The 20,720-nt window shown below is 48.1% G+C and overlaps 1 protein-coding gene across 3 annotated transcripts in view; it reads right to left on the bottom strand.

The window, feature by feature from the left end:
- Window positions 1-20,720, bottom strand: part of GLT1D1 (glycosyltransferase 1 domain containing 1) — a 100,873-nt gene that overhangs the window by 8,597 nt on the left and 71,556 nt on the right. For all 3 annotated transcript variants that reach the window (XM_033440675.2, XM_004276641.4, XM_033440674.2), the window contains 3 exons: window positions 17,493-17,536; window positions 15,989-16,109; window positions 8,324-8,422 (listed from right to left, as the gene is read on the bottom strand). In XM_033440675.2, the coding sequence (XP_033296566.1) occupies window positions 8,324-8,422; window positions 15,989-16,109; window positions 17,493-17,536 (264 nt within the window). The remainder of the gene's footprint in view (window positions 1-8,323; window positions 8,423-15,988; window positions 16,110-17,492; window positions 17,537-20,720) is intronic.

Below are 20,720 nucleotides of genomic sequence, written 5' to 3'. Positions count from 1 at the left end.
CAGCCAGGCCCCAAACCCAGCGATACTCAGGAGTGGTGGGGCAGAGCCCTGGAGGCTCTGGCCTGTGATCTAGACCACTGTTCTCGGGTGGCCCGTGAGAGGTAGCAGGAGCGAACGACCGTGGGCCACTTGGTGAGAAAGCGAACCGCCTTTCAGTTCTCTTCCGTCCCTGGCTGAGTCAAGCAGAAAGCCTTGGTGAGGTGCCAACCTGTTCTCTACCTTCTCAACGGTGACACCTGGTCTCTGGCCAAGAGCCTCCCACAGGGGCCAGAACTGGTCAGAATTTACAACCACAGTCAACAGTTAGCAAAAGTTTATACCCAGGTAACAACCAGTCATGTTTCAGAATCCAGGATTTGGGGTTTTTAATAAAATGGTCTCTGTGCCCTTTTAGTAACATACACCCTCCAGGGGTCTAACGCAGCGCCCCATAAACAACACACTGGAACTTCCAAATCAAACTTAAGAACCGTCCCACCAAGCAGGATAAACAAAGCCACGAATAACTTCACATCAGCTCAGATATGAGTTTGCTGCCAACTGAGTTTTGGCACCCAACTTACTAAAAATAAAACTGTTTTTCAAGTGCTTTTTGGATTTTGGAATTGCAGAAAAGGGACGAGGACTCTGTGCTATCACTATGACTCTTTTCACAGAGACAGAAACAGGGGCACAGAGAGGTCCAGGAACCTGCCCGAGGTAGCACAGCAGTAAGTGGCAGAAATGGGAATTAAACTCAGACAGTGCAGCCCCAGAGTCGAGGTCCTTTTCCACCAGGCCTGGCTGCTTCACGGGAGGATGGAGCAAACCTACAAAGCTACCGCACAGATCCATGAGCTTTGGGAACTACTGATTAAACTAAAAGCAAGGATAGTGAATATTCTCTGTGTCTCCCACTCTCTTGCTTCCCAGATTCCGACCAGAGCGTCATTTCAATACACGAGCTGGCAGAAAATTGCTCACGCCCCCCTGGCTGGTTTGGAGGCAGGGAAGAGGAGAATGTCAGGAAGGAAAGGGAAGAAAGTGAGGAAAGGCTTGGAAGAGAAGAGGTGGACCCGGGAGATGGCTCTGGTGGGCACGCTGCCAGCGGCAGAAAGTCAGAGGGAAAGAGCAAAATCCAGAAGAAATGTGCAAGGAAATCTGCAATTAAGTCATCCTGGTCGTACTCGGGGGAGGTGGCATGAGCATGACACCAACTGGCAGTGTCACCCAAGGAATGCTGACTTCAGCGAGGCTGTGGAAAGAACCATCCAGGGAGGGAGTCCGGGCAGAGTTCAGAGGCCGAGGCTGTCCTCTGCTACTTTGCAAAGAAAACAGGAAAAGAAAGCAGTTCAACTACACCTGGGTGGCACGCGGTGTAGATTCACATCAAACTAAAATAATCAAAGGTGTTTGGTTACCACCCAAGAAAGACTATCCCTTTAATGCCCTGGGGTAAGTACCTCTCCTGAAAGTTGCGGGGCACCCATTTGTGCCAGGACCACCACGAGGGGCCACGTGAGTAAGCCAGCATGACCACCAACCTGGGGGGCATTCATTCACTCGGGTGGGGAGGTCATGTATGATAAAAGCAAGGGCGCGCGTGTGAACCGTGCAGAGGGTTACGAAGGAACAGCACAGGGCGGGGGTGGGGGGGATGGAGAAGATGGGGGAGGGTGACCGGGAAAGCCTCTCAAGAAAGAGACAGTGAAGCCGAGGGGGAAGGATGCTCCCGGCGGCCCGGCTGCGGGAAGAACCAGGGGTGGGCAGGGAGCAGAGGAAGAGAGGCGTGAAGCCCCGGAAGCCGAGTCGGGAGGTGCCTTTTCTCTACGGCCACAGGAAGTCACAGAAGGGTTTTGCAGCGGGGATGGATGGGACGGCATCTGCATTTTATAAAGGTCCCTTTGGCTGCTAGGAGGAGAGTGCGTGGGATGGAGCAGAGGAAGCTATTCTAAACGTCCAGACAAGACCCAGTAGTGCCTTGGAATGGGGGGAGGGTGTAAGGGTCTGGACACAGCAGTATTCTGGGGACAGAGCCCCTGAGAGGCGGGGACAGATGGAAGCAGCGCGTAGATACAGAGCCCAGGACGTGGTGTGGGGCTGCTCGTGTGCGCACACGCCGCACTGGTCGGGAGGCCGCGGGGAGGGGGCCTGAGCTGGCTGCCGGGGTCCCGCGCCTTCTCCTACAGCATCACCCTGGCAGCTGCAGCCCCCGAGGATCCTGCACAGGCCACTCACCTGGATTCTGCCAGTGCCAAGAAGTCACCATCATCTCCTTACTCTGAATTTCAGAATCAGCTGCAAATGCACCTACAGGGCTGATTCCTGGAGCGGGCTGGGCACCGCATTTGCTGTTACCGACATCTTGTCACCGGGCCCCCCGGAAGAGGGACAAACTCACAGAGTGATGGGCAGGGCCCCGGCCGGCAGCGCTGGGGCCGAGGGTCCCTTTGGTGTGGCCAGGCTGGGTCAGGCAGGCCGCTCTCCTGATCGCAAGCCCCCAGACTACAATTAGTTGGTTTTCTAAATATCAAATTCTATTTCATGCCGCATAGATTGCAAAACACAGTTATTCCTCTTGAAGCATGTTGAAGGGGTATTTTTTACACGTGAACATGTTTTGCATCATGGCAATTATGGATGGTCAGAGCCTTGAAACTGAATATATTTAATAAAGTAGCTAAAAATTCTCACTTTCAAAAAAAAAAAAAAAAAGCCCCCAACCCACAAGGTGCTTGTTCACACGCAGAGCGGGTGTGCACAGCCGGCGGGTCTGAGAGTCGCACACGTAGCCTGTGAGACACAGGCGGCCAGCAGAGGTCGGGCCAGAAGGTCAGTTCCGAGATGCGGCTCCTGCCCTGTAAAGGCGGTGGAGAGGCCACAAGCAGAGAAAAACGGGCCTCCCGTCCTCCTATTTTAAGAGAATGTCAGACTTTGCCTGCCGGCCGGGAGTGCAAAAGCCTGGACCAGAGCCAGGAAGGGCCCTGCGCTCCATCCCTCATTGGCTCCCGGCCTGGCCTGGCCTTTCCTGAGCTGCGAGCCTCACCTGGCGGCTCCACCCTCGTCCTTCTCACCTGGCCAAGCCCGACCCTGTGCAGCACTGCTCAGCGCTGTGCCCACCCGAGGCGTCCCTCTGCCCCCACCACCTCCCGCCCTCTGGGTCATTCTGACCCCAGGGACCAGCCACAGGCAGAGAAGCGAAGCAGGACTGGGCCTTAGAAAGAGGTCCGTTCTCCCCAAGAAGTCGGACAAAATGGTGAGCAGAATCCCCTTAGAGGATGGTCCCATGGAAGAGTGTCCCCTCTCTGCCCAGGCAACAGAGGAGGGGAGGGAGGGAGAAAGAGAGAGATGGTGAGGGAGACAGAGACAGAGACAGAGGGAGAGACACAGACACCGAGAGAGACACAGATAGAGGGCGAGAGAAAGAAATAGAGGGAAAGACAGAAACAAACGGAGATAAAGAAAGAAGGAAAGATGGAAATGGGAGAAAGAGAGACACAGAGAGGAGGAGAGACAGGCACAGAAAACTGGGCGAGAGCCAGAGACACAGGCAGAGCCAGAGACAGAGAAAGAAGGAGAGAGAGATGCAAAGACAGAGAGAGGGAGAGTCAGAGAGTGAGAGACAGAGACAAAGGTAGAGACAGAGACATACAGAGATAGAGGGAAAAACAGAGACAGAGAAAGAAGGAAAGACAGAGACAGAGGGAGAGACAGCCACACGAGGCCTCGAGCAAACGCTCTCGGGGTGGCCGAGCGCCCGTCAGGCTGAGACCTCGAGTCCCAGCCCTGTCAGCTCCCGCTGAGCTTCGCAGGTTAATGCCTCACCCTCTCTGGGATCATCACGGTAACACCTGTGTGGGGTTCCCGTGAGGATTAGTAAGAGAAACGGGCAAGGTCCCTATGGTGGTGCCCGGCACACAGAGGAGGCCTGGCTGGGACCACCTGCCCCATCGCTCCCTCTCCGGGGAGCAGTGCCGCCCAGCACCCACTCTGAGCTCTGGAAATGTGGCCAGTGTGCCCGGGAACTGCATTTTAAATGATTCACTTGAATGGACTTAAACTGAAATTTTGACACTGGTGCTTGATTCAGGTATTACGAAGCTTTACACGTATACTTGCAACAGCCTGGACATGTGAATCTGCTTTTGCAGCTGCAAATGTACGGAGTCTCAATGCAAACCAAGTATTTCGATACAAATTTAATCTCCAGGCTGAGATGAGCTGGTGGGTAAAATACACGCAGGATTTCAGAGCCTCGAAAAAAAAAGAATGTAAAGATCTCATTAAAAATTGCTTATATTGCACTGAAACCAACGGTCAGTTCTATGGGCAGGTGGGATGGGGAAAAACATTGTTTATATCGATTACATGTTGAGATGATGCAAGTTTGGATAGATGAAGCTAAATAAAATATATTATTGATAGGAATTTCATCTGTTTCTTTTTATTTTCTTTCAACGTGGCTATTAGAAAACTGTGCCCCCCCTACGTGGTTGGACGCACCCTTGATCCCTAACAAATACCAGCTATGCATCTGATCCCAGCTCTTCAAGCAGACGGTCCTTACCTAGGTCATTTGGTTCAGGTGCATGGCCGTCATCCCAGCATAATTATCAATAACACCCCTTTCACTCTCAAAGGTACCTGGTTTTTCACAATGAACAATATGGTCACCCTGTGGACAAATCCATGCAAAAAAAAAATGTTGGACTGACTTCCATTTTAGTTCACATGGAGTTTGCCCAGAGTTTCCTTTGGGCTTAAATGGAAATCCAACAAGCACTGGTCCAGCCTGCATCTGTGCTTTCACACTTCAGAGGGACTGGCTGGGGGCTTACACATCACAGTTGTACTTAACATCCAAGAACTCTAAATGTTTGGTTAAAAACTGTTTTAAGTACAAAATAAAAAGAAGAAAGAGAGAAATGACATTTTGCATGACGCTGGCCAGATTTCACGAGGAGAACGTCTCGCTGTACTGAGCTTGATTCCACTGCTTAAACCTAAGGGCTCAGCAGACCGTACAGCTGTCGAGCGGCAGCAAACAGCTTCACCCAGCGGCGCACCGTGAACGTGATTAACTCTGCGTCCACGCAGCTTTCCTCGGAGCCCAAGGACGGCACTCCGCCCCACGTGCTTTCTGCTACTCCCCGAAGACGGGCATCATTATCTGCATCTTACGGATCAAGGAACGAGCACAGGAAGAAGAAACGTGTCCAGGATCACTCAGATTTCGAGGGGGAAAACTCGAGACCCAAGCACAGCTCTGCCCAAACAAAAGTTTGGAGGCTGATGTGACTCCAACACGCCTTGCTTCTTCCAAACGTTAAACTGTTCATGGACCATCAAAAGTCAAAGATTTACAATGAAACAGTCTTAATAAAAGTGTAGATCCATGCTGATGGCAAAGAACAGACACCGGCACATAACACACAGGCGCTAAACGTTAGCTGTCATCATCACCATTATTCCGAAAGTTATGACTTTTTTTATATTTGCCTAAAAAGCAAACAGAACCTCCCAGCGAAATTAGTTTGGGCCACACTTCAAAAGTCTGTCCTTGAGAGAGGAAATGGATTCACAGTTTCTATTAAATGTCAAGTGGATTTTAATTTCGAAGCTATAAAATGTAGCCATAAAATAGCTCAGCTCTTTTCTTCTTAAAAAGAAAAAGAATGGGACTGTCGCAGTAACCAAAAAAAAAAAGAAAAAAAATCAATGTTTAGTAGGTTTGGAAAGCTTCACTTAAATTAAGGTTTTCCGGGGCTGAGGTGTATAAAAATAGAGATTATTCTGTTCCTACCACAGCTGAATACTTTTAATCATCGTTTTGTTGAAAATCCAAAGTATGATTTTTCTGCATTCGATATGTCTGTCTGTCTGTATCTATGTATCTATCTGTCTATGCATCTATCTACATTAACTTTAGGAGGCTGACACCCTGGCATGGAAGTCCCTTCTCAAGAAGTGAAATGGAGTTTTGAATACGTATTTGAATGCACACTTGGAATAAACCTTGCAAACGCTGGCAACAAACCAGTGGCTGCTTCCGTCTGCACCCCTGAGCTAGATGACAGTAACCACGGCCACTGACTTACGGAAAATGCTCCCACTCCGTGCTAGGTCGAGTCTGCTCGTGACTATAAAACACAGTCACGTGTGACATCCGCGTCGAGCAAGCTATTCAAAACGTGTTAAGAAAACGCAGCCTCCCCCCAGATGCTACCCCTAGAGCGTTCTGTTCTTTTGTAACATCCTTTGTAAAAGTAACATTAAGGCGCTGGGAACAAAATAAGCCCACGCCTTAACTGTGTGAGCGCCGCGGGACTGCATCTGGTAACTCACGGGAAGCCGGTGACGCAGAAATAACTTGGACGTGTCAGAGATAGGACAGTTATTTGCAAATATTGAAAGGAATGCCTTACAAGGAATGTGAAACGAAGTCAGGATAGCCAGACTGCTCTCCTTCTAGCACTGGACCTGATACAGCCATTTATAAGTGATGGCTGTTCAGACACTCACTGATAAAATTATCGTGCTCTGAAATTGAGCTATAAAATAAATAGACATTGGGTTTGGGGAGATGAAAATAAAATCTCTTTGCCCACGGGGAGACAATACTCTGTGACCTCCAGCTTGGCTGGCGTGGACGTTGGGAGATGCAGAATGTGGTAAAAAGCCATATGCCTTTGTCTGGAGGATCGGCAAGGAACCGCTGCACATTCTTCATGTGCGGGTATTGTTTTAGCTTTTAGGGGTCGCTATTCAAGGGAAAGGCATTCATGTTAGATGTGCCTTTTGTTAGATAATAACTGATAAGCCCCGGGCCTGCCCTTTGCTCTTTCAGTTGTTCCCCAGGTGAGCGGCTGCATCCACACAGCACCTGGTGACGCCCGACTCCCTGCAATCCCGCCCCTCCCCTAGGGAAGCTGGCTTCCATCTTGTTCTCGTGCCTGTGATAAGAAGGCAGTGAAACTAGGTGACGCATAATTATACTACGGGGAAGGGGAAGCGATGTGGGATTAAGTATCTGCGGTAGGAAAGCTGAAAAACGGCATTTTCAAATATTGGAGTTGACCCGAGCTTTTAAGTATAAATCCCTTTATTTCTGTTATATAACATGTGCCTTCATAAAGATGATAAGAACCTAATTTCTAAATCTAAAGACTTGAAGAGCAAAGGATGGGCCTCAGATTCTTTTTTTGCTGCCACCGAACACGAGCCGTACGCAGCAGCGATGGGCTCTCCTTTTGGTGATAACGGGGACCCAGAGCCCTGACCGTGTGCCGTGACCACCGCTCAGCCCTGTATATCAACCCCTTCAGCCCACATCACACCTCTAAGAGCAAGAGTTATAATTAGCTCTTGTAATCGTACGGAGGCCAAGACAGAGCTTGGAGACTCAGGCTACACGCCCTGCACAGGGTCCCAAGGGCTTCAAGTGTAGGCACATCCTTGGACCCTCAGACTTTGTGACCGGGACCCCTTCACACATGTCCTGGGAGGTCCTGGCACACAGGTGTGCCCCAGATGACACTGGCTCCACCAGCTGTGCCCACTATCAGCTGCATTCACCTTTATTTTAATTTCAGATACACACGTGTATAAACACAACTACGCTGCCTCTTCCGTACACTGCTTTGAAGGATTGCAAGGGATCAGATATATGGCAGTCTTCTGAACACCAGGAGATGTCCTGGAAGTGTAGGATGGTTATCTGAAGAGTGCCTGCTTCAGAAACCAGAAGTCTGTTTGGGAGTTTGGGGTTAGCACATGCAAACTATTGGGTTGGCCAAAAAGTAACATCTTACAGAAAAACCTGAACGAACTTTTTGGCCAACCCAATACTATCTGTAGGACGGACAAACAAACAAGTTCTACTGTAGCGCACAGGGAACTGCATTCAGTATCCTGTGATAAACCATCATGGAGAATATGAAAAAATACGTACAAAATGTATAACTGTCACTGTGCTGTGTAGCAGAAATTAACACAGTACTGTAAATTTACTATACTTCAATAAAATTAAAAAAAAAAAAGAAACCAGAAACCCAAGCATATAAGGGGGAAGGGACTGGCTCAAGGTCACAATGATCATCACCAGAGGCCTCAGAAATAGAACTCAAGTCTCGACTATCTTGAAAGTCCCTAGGTGTCTTTTAGTGACACGTGCAGGCAGCTGCCCACGTGACAACGGTGACACAGTGCTGCACACTCTCTCCTACTGATTATAAAGGGAACACCAAGAGCTAATCACAAAGACGCAAATCACAGAATCTTGATCACCGCACACAGACGGAAGCTACTCAGACCAGGTGAACATGGGGAAATTACTCTCCTTTACCTGAGGGTCAGAAAACAGCAATCCTGTAACTTCGTGCTTCACCACTGCCGCGTTCCCAGGGATGTTCCTTGCCAACACAGGGACTTCCAAATCCATTGCCTACGAGGACGAAAAGAACAAAGGAGAGGTGGGCGATCCCTGTAAGAGCTTCTGTGGCCAGACGAGCCAGTCTGTGGGAGAATAACTTCTTGGCTTAACTGGACCCCTTGCACCGCACAAAAAGTACCCCAAAAGCTTGCCGAAAATGATTTCCCAGTCCAAACCCCAGACTTTCCAACTACATACTGAATCTTAATGACTGACTGGATTTGCGAGTCTTGGGAAACTACATGCCGTAATGGTCTGTCTGACGTCGTTACTGCGATGTCACCAAGAAACCCTCTCTCTCCAAATGTTCAGTCGACACTTCTTCGGCGGCAGCGTGGAGTATGCATTTTTAACTACCGTCGTTACTTTCCCCGATGAGTAATTTTCTCCCAGCGCCAGCCATACACATGCCACCAGGACTGCACACGTCCCTTTGGCATGTGCACAGCAGTGAGGAGAAGCACCATTTATCATTCCGGTTATCCACTAAGCAGCCTTTCCAGTCCCAAAGGGCTGGGATCAGCCAGGCCGGGGCACCCCAGAGTCGGCATTACCCAGCATCGAGGCCTCAGAAAGATGCCCAGAAGCGTGGCATGCAGTGTTGGCCTCCCTGCCCGGCAGGGGGGCATCTAGAAACATACAGGATTAGGCCAGCCCTTCCCAGCTCCATTTCAGCTCCCTGCATGGACTCTCCCACGGTGACTTTCACAGGGGCCAGCCCAGCTTTCATGTGACAGGTGCCTTTCAGCAGGGGAGAGGGACATCCCTTCACACCTTGGTGTCCAGAGGCAGCCCTGAGGGGATGCTATCAGCAAACCAATATTCCGGCTCTTACTATACACAAGGATGTTTTAGGCACTGCAATTCGGCAGGCGGTGTCTCATTTCACGTAATAAACAATTTGGTCACGAAGGGGTGACATTCGGTTTTCAGGAAGGTAAAGTTCCCCAGTCTCAGCCGCTTAGTATATTACCATGGGAAGCTCTGACACCAGGGACTTCACATGGCACAAAGGCCACCAACGCCCCAGTGCCCGGAGCCATGTGTGACACACAGTTAAGAGCTCAACCGATGCTTGTGGATCAAAAGTTCCAGAAGCATCTGAACGTAGATTAATCATAAGTCAATGGTTCACACTAGGATCACCTTCTCTCGTCAGCAGTCTTCTTGGTGAGCTCACCTGGTTTTCTGGTTCTGTGTCGCCTGTATCTTCCCAGTACACGTTGAGTTTGAGATCCAGGCCCTGCATAAGGTCGGAGGAGAGAACAGCCCTCCTTTCTGCCCCCCTGAGACTGTGCTGTTCCCACCATCGGGGACGGCAGTGGAGCTGGCTGGCTGCTCGGACTGGAGCCCTCCTGCTTGCCCCCAGCTTCAGAGTCCCCTCCCCAGCACCGCGACAGCCTCTCATGGTGGCCTTTCATGGTCACAGAAAGTCCCCAAGTCGTGATATTCCGCTCTCATCTTGTAGGGTAAAAATCGGGACCTTCCACTGTCACTACATTCAGGAACAAAGAAACTCAGCAGCACAGGCAAAAAGTCACCCCAAACGGCCACATCTCGACATCAGGGTCACAGGTGCTTTATGAACCCACTGGTTGGATCTTGCGTTCTGACATTCCGTGGGTGCAATCTGGTATTTTGGAGAAGGGCACAAGCCAGGACTTGTGAGACCTTGGTCTTGCCCTGGTGGAGGCTTTGCCCTCGACTAACATGGTGGGTCTCAAATTCATTGCTCATCAGTCATTCTGGGGAAATGGAGTCGAAGTTCGACACCCGGTACCGGACCTCTTCCTGGGCTCCAGTTTTATCATTTGGGAATGAGGGGCTAAACTTTCCAGAATAAATGAAAATTTCAGCTGTCATTCTGCACAAATACTGCTTAGGTGGTTGCTGGCTTGAGCTGACATTGACTATGTAAGTTACAGGGTCGTGATACAGTCAAGGTGAGTGAGACGACATGATGTCTGATGGCTCCTTTCCCTGCTCGTCACCCTGTTCAGGTCATTAGCTCATCAAACGCGCATGACCCACTGTGATTCCATTTCTAGGCGTCTGTCAAGGGACTGCAGAATCTTCCATGTAGCTGAGACCTTCCAGACTGTCTCATCTCATCCCACCGATGAGGGGATGAGGGGAGGCTCGCTAGAGGCTGATCACACACGTCAGGGCGCACGGCTAGCTCTGTTCTCATTGTTCCCTGTCCCAGGTGGGCCCTGGAGCATCTTCCAATCCACATGGTACATTTATCCACTGATGTCGTTAAGCACCGGTGCATTTTAGAGACACTATGGCAGACACACAGATTGAGAGGAGAGTCTATAAATACAGATACGAAGATGTAAGTGTAGATCTATAAAACTGGCCACCAGAGAATCTCAGAACCGGCCGATCCTGAGGGAGGACAGGGTTTATATCCCTGTTTCAGCAAAAAATAAAAAAGATCCCATCGTTCCTCCTGTAGTATAGCCTTACTTGTATATCAACCAGTGCACACCAAGCACCCAACACACAAGTAAGGCTGTGGGCCGGTAAGATCACCCATTCCTTGTCCCTCACTCAACAAATAATCATCAACCTGCAAAGGGCAAGACACAGGAGGTTTGGGCGATGAGACCAGCTGATTAAAGGCGAGTCAAAAAGGTGATACCGTATAGTAGTTTAGCTTTGCTCAATCCAATGAATATTTATTGATTATTGATTATTGGGGGAGGGTTCAAGGTGGCAGAGGACATGCTCCTTGCCTTCAAGGAAAACTGCAGTTCAGCAGAAAGAATGAAATTCAGTCTGGAAATGTTGCCATTTGCAACGACATGGATGAACTTGGAGGGCATGATGCTAAGTGAAATAGGTCAGACAGAGGAGGACACGTACTGCGTGGTGTCACTTACATGCGGAACCCCCCAAAACAAACAAAGAAGAAGCAGACTCACAGACACAGAGAGCAGACTAGTGGTCGCCAGTGGGGAGAGGGAAGGGGGAGGGGAAGATAGGGGCAGGGGCTTAAGAGGGACAAACTACTACATATAAAATAAATAAGCTACTAGGATATACTGTACAGCACAGGGCATATAGCCAATATTTTGTAATAACTATTAATGGAGTATAACCTTTAAAAGTTGTGAATCACTATGGTGAACATCTGAAACTTATAAGGTACATCAACTATACCTCAAAAAGAAAGAGAGGGCTTCCCTGGTGGCGCAGTGGTTGAGGGTCCGCCTGCCGATGCAGGGGACACGGGTTCGTGCCCCGGTCCGGGAAGATCCCACATGCCGCGGAGCGGCTGGGCCCGTGAGCCATGGCCGCTGAGCCTGCGCATCCGGAGCCTGTGCTCCGCAAAGGGAGAGGCCACGACAGTGAGAGGCCCGCGTACCGCAAAAAAAAAAAAAAAAAAAAGAGAGAGAAATACAGTCTGAGTCTTGAAGTTGTGAGTTGGGTGGAGGAAGATGATACTTAAATGTTCTCTGAAAGCTGTATATTCAGAGAAAACTAATTTCAAAGCCCCCTCTTAAAAATAAACTGTCTTTAAGAAAGGAGACGTCTTGATAAACAGCAAGGATTTACCGTATAGCACAGGGAACTATATTCAATATCTTGTAATAACGTATAATAGAAAAGAATCAGAAAAAAAGAATATAGATACATAGATATACATATGTATAACTGAATCACTTTGCTGTACACCTAAAACTAACAAAATATTGTAAATCAACTATACTCCAACAAAAGAAAAAAGAGAAACAAAGGAAGGAGGGATCTTAAGAATAAGTAAGCATGTGGAAATGCTATTTTCATAGAGCCAAGACATGGCATTAAGGAATCAGATGGCTGATTCACAAGTCACTTTCTTCAGGTGCGAAGTCACCTCTTTAAAAACAAACTGTGTCTGCAAGAAAGGCAAAGTCCTGGAACACAGCAGTGCTGTGACGCTGGTCCTGACGAGAACCGGGCCTGGCAATGTCTTGGGTGAGACGGTGTTTGGAGATGGGCGAGCTCGCCCTCTGAACCCCTTCTGGTCGTGACAGTGGAGGGAAAGGGGCAGTGGAGGGGGTGGGGCTTGGAGCAGAGAGTCGCTCAAACCTGGAATCTGCGGCCACGTTTTGGGACAAAAAAGAGGAAACATCAGGGCTGAAGGGGCACCTAACAGCCGGTCGAGTTTGCAGTCACTGAATTTCTCTTGCCCCCTGATGGGCTCTTCAAACTTCCAGCAGGTAGGTGGAAGCTTCCTATTTGACCTTTTTAAAAAGCTCTGTCGCTGGTGCACCGTCTTCAGTGGGGCTAACAGAGGTTTCCAGAGACACGGCCCCCAGTCTACACGGAGAAGAGCCTTTGGAAGCACGGCCGCCAGGGCTCCGCGTCAGCACAGCCAAGAGAGCTTTTGCAGGGCACCGTCACGCATACCGATGGTTTTTTAAGCTTCAGAGGGAATTCTGAATCACACCCTAGGTTGAAACCTCTGGGGTCCAGATTTCCTTGCAGAGAGGTCTGCGTGCATTTCAGTGGCCTTAACTGGGCACACGTCCAGCACCGTGATCACTGCTTGTCACGTGGGGATGCGGGTGGTCTGAGTGCCCCACTGATGTGCACGCACAGTGCGTCCGGATCTGACACCATGGAGTTTACAGCGCTTCTTGACGGGGACGCCAATGGCATCTTGCGGACAGACCTTTGACGCAAAGACCGTCTTGCACGTTGAAAAATACTTTGCCTGTCTGCACTCCCTCCCCGCCAAAATAACTGCAAGTAGCAGCCTCCTAGTTGCGACAACTCCAAAAGCCCTCCCGTTTCAAAAGTGGGAAGGGCACAGCTCTGCCCCACACACTTTTGAAATTAGCCAAGGTCAAATGACACAGGGTCACAGTTATCCTTGAAAAGCCCTGAAATGAATCTTTCATCACTAGGTCCTGGGCCTGGAAGCTAAGAGCCCAAGAATTACCTTTTTACTGCTCTTTGCTTTAGAAGATGCCTTCCTCTCCTCTGGGCAGTGAAAACTTTGACCTGGAGGTTGGGTGTGTGTGTGTGCTCCAGGGCAGGGAGGAGAGCCCAGTGAGGAAGTGTGGGATAAGCAAATAACTTTCTGGGACTTCCCCGGTGGTCCAGTGGTCAGGACTCCGCGCTTCCACTGCATGGGGCCCAGGTTCGATCCCTGGTAGGGGAACTAAGATCCCGCATGCCACACGGCCAAAACAAAACAAAAATTAATAATAATTTTTTGTATTCTTCTAATTCTGCGTAGAGTTCAACTCCATCATAAGCCCAAACTTGAAACCACAGATTCGTTGCAGGGATGTCCACTCTACCGCCCGGGCATCCAGCTAACGCTTGATTTTTGGAGTTTATCAGCAAAAGAAAAGAAGTGTGTCATAGCAAATGGATTTTTACATGCTTCCATGACAAAACAAAGCTACTTTTGAAAGGTCGAAGGATCCCTTCCTTCAGAAGTGATATGCACTTATTCTGTGATTAACCACTTTGGTTCTTTGAATTGATTCTAATGAAATCCACCCTCCACAGGACTCCTCTAAAATCAGTTTCATTCAAAACCCTCAGCCCAAAGGTTATTTTGGAATTTTCAAAAGGAACACAGTGTCCACATTTGAAGGCAGACAGAATTGCTAACAGCTGCCTTTCCTTTGAAGTAAATGAAATTCGACAGCCATTCATCTGCAGTGAACTGCTGTGTGTGCTGCTTATAAAATCATTCCCGAACTCCACTTTACCTTTTCTTAAGAAGTTGGGGGAGAAAAAAATGTGTATTTACATACAAAGGAGCGATCCGGCGATGGCTTGAGGACGTGGTACTGTAAGAACAGACATTTTTAAAGCTAACAGGGAGAGCACAATGTATCGCTCCAGTGGCTCTAGTCCAAAGCTGATTCTAAACCACAACGGAGATTAATGCTAATCATTAGGCTTAGACTGAGGTATTCGAACATCTGGCTGAAGATGAACACGTTACCAATCCAAGCTCTGTGCTCTGAAAGCTTCTCAACACTGGAATTACAGGCGTCAGTATATATCACCCCCGCCCACAATATTTTGTTTTTGGTTTTCTTTGTTTGCTTTTTTAAATGATGCCACATTCACAGAAAATATTAGGCATGCGACATCAGTCATTTCTTAAATTTAGGGAGCATGATTTTTTTTCCTGCTTTAATTATTTACCAGGGTCTCTGAAACACTGAAATTCACCAAGTGTAACTTTGGCTGGTAAATTCAACTAGCATCCAAAGGAATAAATGGATGTTCCAAATACTTAGGATAAAATAATAGCATCGCCCTAAGTAGACCCTGAAGTAAGAAACGAGCACTGTGAGAAAGGGCATGTGAAACGCGATTTAAAGACCTGCAGGGCCAATCACCAAACGTTTCTGTTTCTACAGCAAGTTTTATCACGCGCTAACCACGAGGACTTAACAAGGCATCTATTGTGTGAGAACTAAAGGAGACTCCATGCGAGGGATGGCTTGTGATTTAATGATATGAAGAGAATCCAGCACTGAATGCTGGTTATGACGGGAGGGACGGAGTCTCCTCTTTGCCAAGATCACTCTTGAAAAGGAACCCCGTGTGCTGTGAACCGACAGCAAAATAAGGGAAAGGAAAATCCTTTTGCATTAGCGGCACGCTGGGGATTACTCAGGTCATCAGCATGAAGCAGTTTAAGAGATCCTGGTAATACACTCCATCACGTAAAACGCTCAGTGAGGAGAAGAGATTGCAAAGGGCTGTGAGGTTGGATTAAGTCCCTCTAACCCAGGAGCTGATACGCTCAATCCAGAGGCTGCCAGGATCAAGTGCAGGGGCTTTTTATCTCAGCCTCTCCCTGCAAAACACAGATAACTCCAGCAACAGACTGCGCGGTTGTGCTGGGCTGTGCACGCTTAGCCCAAGTAGTGTAAGAGATTTTCAGAGCTGAACACCAGACAGAGAGATGAGGTCCACACTCACGCCCACCGCCTCGTGCATCTGCAACTACTCTCCTCCGTGTACGAAGCCCCACCCCCTGCCATGTGCACAAGCCCAACCCTTTCTTTCTTTTGTTCTTTGGCTGCGCCAGTGCCTGGGGGATCTTTGTTCCCCAACCAGGGATCGAACTCCTGCCCCCTGCAGTGGAAGCGCAGAGTCTTAACCACCGGACCGCCAGGGAAATCCAAGCCCAACCCTTTCTTATCCCCTAAATTCTGGGATCATAGGACACACTGAAAAGAGGGAGGAGACATCAAGACAAAAGGAGGCTCCCTACAAAACACACCTTCACCCCACATCCTGTCCCGACCCTTCAGAGCCTCAGCCGCCTTCCCGTTGAAGCTAAGTGGCGAGTCAGAGAGGCGACACTATCCTAGCTTTATTTCATTTTGTAGCTGGCAAGGAAAAATGGCACGGAGAAAGAAAATAGTATTCTTAAGCCCCAGACAGAACTTAAAAACTACTTTAGAACTCCCGAGGAAATGCCGTTTCACTTTGTTAGCCTTGAGAAGCGCACAATTTTATTGACAAAGGCATCACCTCCATAACTGAGAAAAGGGGTGATGGACAATTTCATATTTCCACTTTCAGTACCCGTTAGATCATTACCTCCAGGATTGCGGCTGACATGCCTTCAGAGACAGAGCTGTTCACCACCGCGAAGCAATTCTTCACGACCGCGTGGAGGTCTTCCCGGGTCATCTCCCCGATCAACCGTACCCCAGGGGTCCTGGAACAACACGGGGCAGAGAGAGAGCTTACGGCTGGGAATCTTATGGGGAGGGGCTGGGAGAAGGGGAGACGACGATTTTGGAGAAATACCCTAGATCCACAGGGAAGCATTACTGCTAAAGGACTCAATACAGAAAACCATACTGGAGTGAGAACCTATTCTACACCCATCCCTGATAAGAGAGAGAGGAAGCCTGTTAACACACCTGCCGTCATTCTGAAGCCCTCTGACCAAGGAGACATGTGCTTCTCAGATACTGGACGTCAGAGATACAGCTCTTGCCATTTTTCTCTGGATGATTAAACCTTTCCTAATAATGCAACCTTTCTTCAAATTCTTTTTTAAGATACACAGAAAGAGAATCATAAACAGAGAGAAATAGTAAAATAGAGAAACTCAACCAATACCCAGGTTCCCAGCACTTTGTCACATAGGTTTTGTCTTGTTTTTCTTTTTTTTTTTCACCCCAAAATATGGACATTCTTCTCCAGCCCCTACCCCTCTCCACCAGTCTCAGGATTTTGAGGTTATCCTTTCACATAATTGGTTATACTTTCACATACATGCATCCTGTATCTATGAGCAACGTAAAGACAGCTGAGTGCATATGGGGATGAAATCAGTTTCCCAGTCCCCTGGGGTGATGGTGTGGCCAGTGAGAGGAGCTGGAATCCTGGGGGTGTGAGGAAATTCACATAAAGAGGGGCTGACCCAAACGCGAGGTGACCCTTCTGGCTCTTGCCCTTCCCCATCTCCCCACTTAAAATTCGGAATGTGATGCGTGAGTTCTACAGCTACTGTCACCTTAGGGATGGAAGCCACAGGTAGGGACCGCAGGACAGCAAGACAGGAGCTGAAGTCTTACTTGGTCCTGGACCAACGACCTCAGATTTTTCTTATGTGAGCAGTTAAGCGCCAGGGTGTGTAAGCCAGTGTTATCGGGTTACTGGCAGACAAACGCAATTGATGACAAAGACTCTGACAAACTGCCCTTTAAAGGGGTGGCAGCAACTTTCACCGTCACCAGCAGATGTTTTAAGTCTTTTCAGTTCTGGCCAATGTGATCAGTGACAACTGTAACCTCAAAGTGGGTTTCCTGGGAATTTCCTGACCTAGTGAGGCTGCACGTCTTCACACGTGTGTCCATGCTGCCGCCCCTTAGGGAACTGCTGATGCTTCCAGGATATCAGCTTCCTGGCTTGTAAATGGGGAAAATCATAGCGCCTAGGATGGCACAGGATCACCCTAGTTGCACAGGCGATTAAAGGAGGAATTATTAGTAAACTGCTGGGAACAGAGCCTGGGACACGGTGAGTGCCTGGGAACTGGGATCATATATCGGTCGCTAGGTTTCCTCTCCTGCAAAACACCTACACTTACCTCTTTACTTTGGCTTTTACTTCCCTTGTGAACACCGGATCAACCTGAAAAGAGACAAAGATGAAGTTTAGGAAAAGCCGGAAGTGAATCTAAGTCTCAAGAGAATTGCAGATTATGGCAAGAGAGCCAAACCTAACAATTCAGAAAGGGACAAAACAAATCAAATAGGAAATAATATCCCCGAGTCCAGCTACTACAAAGCAATAAAGGAAAGAGAAGGACTTGAGAGAAAGTTTAAAGAAATATACATGTAGAGTTGTCCCACAGGGGGTTGGTTCCAGGACCCCTTCAGATACCGAAATCCGCAGATGTCAAGTCCCTTATATAAGATGGTGCAGTGCTTGCATATAACCTACGCACATCCTCCTGCATACTTTAAATCCCTCTAGATTACTTACAACACCAATATAATACAAATGCAATGGAATAGTTGCCAATGCACAGCAAATTCAAGTTTTGCTTTTTGGAACTTTCTGGAATTTTTTTCTGAATATTTTCCATCCATGGTTGGTTGAATCCGCAAATGCAGAACCCACAGATACAGGGAGCCAACTGTATTCCTGTTTCCTGTTGGGCCTGTAAGATAAGAACCTGGTGAAGCCCCAGGTACAAAAGTGCAAGAGCCGTCCACCCAACTCAAGGTCTTGAAACAGAAGTCATTTACAGCCAAGGGAAAATCGGACAACACAACACTTCCCTGGAAGGATCGTCTGGTTCATTACAGTGGTGGATTTTGTCATAAAACCTTTGAGGCAGGAGGAGTTGGAACCCTTGGTACCTCTAAGACAAAGGATCTGACCACATTAAAATTTTATTTTTAACAGGGAGCCTTCCCAGACACACAATTTTAAAGTCAAGGGCACATCCATGAGCTGATACATGGGAAGCAAAACGTGGTCTGTCCATACACTGAAATATTATTCAGCCACAAAAAGGAATGAAGTACTGATTTATGCTACAATGTGGATGAGCCTTGAAAGCATGATGCTAAGTGAAAGAAGCCAGACTCAAAAGGCCATAAACTGTGGCTCTTCTTAATGTGAGATGTCCAGAATAGACAATCCCATAGACAGAGAACGTACATGAGTAGTTGCTAGGGACTGGGGGTTGGGGAGAATGGGGAAGGACTGCTAACGAGTATGGGAGTTTTGAGGGGGTGATGAAAATGTTCCAGAATTAGATAGGAGTGATGGTAGCAACACTTTATGACTATACTAAAAACCATTGGATTATATACTTTAAAATGGTGCATTTTATGGCATATGAATTATATTTCAAGTTTTAAAAAGCCAGGTCCAGGTCTTCCCTGGTGGCGCAGTGGTTAAGAATCCACCTGCCAATGCAGGGGACATGGGTTCCAGCCCTGGTCCGGGAAGATCCCACACGCCGCGGAGCAACTAAGCCCGTGCGCCACAACTACTGAGCCCGCGCGCCACAACTACTGAAGCCCGCGTGCCTAGAGCCCGTGCTCCGCAACAAGGGAGGCCACCGCAATGAGAAGCCCGCGCACCGCAACGAAGAGCAGCCCCCGCCCGCCGCAACTAGAGCAAAGCCCGCGCGTAGCAACGAAGACACAACCCAGCCAAAACTAAAAAATAAATTAATTAATTAAAAAGCCAAGTCCAACATTTTAATTAGTTACAATCTAATATGCTTGAGTCTGCATTTCACTCCTATTTCACATCTGGAGGAAATGTGTCCTTTGGGACAGGCACCGTGGTTTGTCCTATTGCATCGCTGGTGGTCAATATGTTTGTTGAATTAATGCAAAATTTAATAGCAGTGTTTTCAAGCTGATCCGCTCTACCAACATTTTTGACGCCATGTGTTTTTAATCAAATTTGTATGTAGATAGCCAGAGGCCAGAAAGAGAGGCGGTACAGGCTGAGAGGGGCTCTGGAGACAGATCACCTGGGTGAAATCCCCCCCAAAACAAGTCACTAGTCACATGGCCGTGCATACATTAATGGATGTCTCTGGGCCTTGGGTTCTTCATCTCATAAAATGAGAAACACGTTCAGGGCTTACAGCTATTTCTGAGACATAGTAACTGCTATACAAGTAGTAGAAGAAAACAGAAAAGAATAAGAATGAAATCTGCAGATTGCACCACTAATACAAAAATATGTATACACTTAATCTCAGGTGTGTACTTTCCCAGTGACACTGCCACACTTCTCAGCAAGAGAAAGACACCTGGACACCTGAAGGTAATCATCGTATCCACGGAGGAGCACACCTTATTCCCAACCATCAGAAGCCAAACTACAATACTCTGCGCACAATGAGCTCTTCTCAGGTCAATTTACTTACTGAGGTACCAGGAGGATCTTAAGGGATACTTTTCCATCTGTCACAGTGTTCCTATGAGCCTAGGTAGGATGGAGCTGCAGAATATATTTATCACATCTGGTTCATCCAACTGCAAACTCTTCAATGAAACAATCAATAGACTGGTTTTGCCCTGCACCACCCCTCCAACGGTTTTATTAACAATGAAAACAATTTTAAAATAACTGACAAAATATTTTAAAATTTATGCTCGTGTAAGAAAAATTTCTAAACGTGTCTTCAAAGATAGAGGCAGGGCTTCCCTGGTGGCGCAGTGGTTGAGAGTCCGCCTGCCGACGCAGGGGACGCGGGTTCGTGCCCCGGTCCGGGAAGATCCCACATGCCGCGGAGCGGCTGGACCCGTGAGCCATGGCCGCTGAGCCTGAGTCTCCGGAGCCTGTGCTCCGCAGCAGGAGAGGCCACAACAGCGAGAGGCCCGCGTACCGCAAAAAAAAAAAAAAGATAGAGGCAGATGAGGGTGTAAGCACATTTTACGAATGCGGTGTCTGCCGGCTTGTCCTGTTACTGCTAATGAGCTTAGAAGTGAAAGCAGATTCAATTTCTATTCTCATTCACGCTTAACCAGTACGTACCAGGAATTACAATCCAAGTCAGTTTAATGAATATGATATCCCTAGAGAGTTTATCATACTAACTGAATAATTTTGTGTTTTCCAGAAACTTCATTTAAGTTCCATTTGGCAAGGAAATGCTGTGTGTGTGTGTGTAACCCCAAATCCTTCAAACTACTCATACGCCCGAGATGTAGCCCAAGGAACCAGAAATGCAAAGCTCACTTCCATCCCCGAGATCATAACATCACTCTGACGGCGAACACAGCAAATCTGGATGCCTAAAGAAACAAATTATTCCTAGACTTTTTTTATAGCTTAATTT

This window comes from Orcinus orca, chromosome 15 (genome assembly GCF_937001465.1).
Source record: "Orcinus orca chromosome 15, mOrcOrc1.1, whole genome shotgun sequence".
Lineage (NCBI taxonomy): Eukaryota > Metazoa > Chordata > Mammalia > Artiodactyla > Delphinidae > Orcinus > Orcinus orca.
The sequence above is the reverse complement of the archived record's forward strand: the minus strand, read 5'-3'. Positions and strand labels throughout refer to the sequence as shown.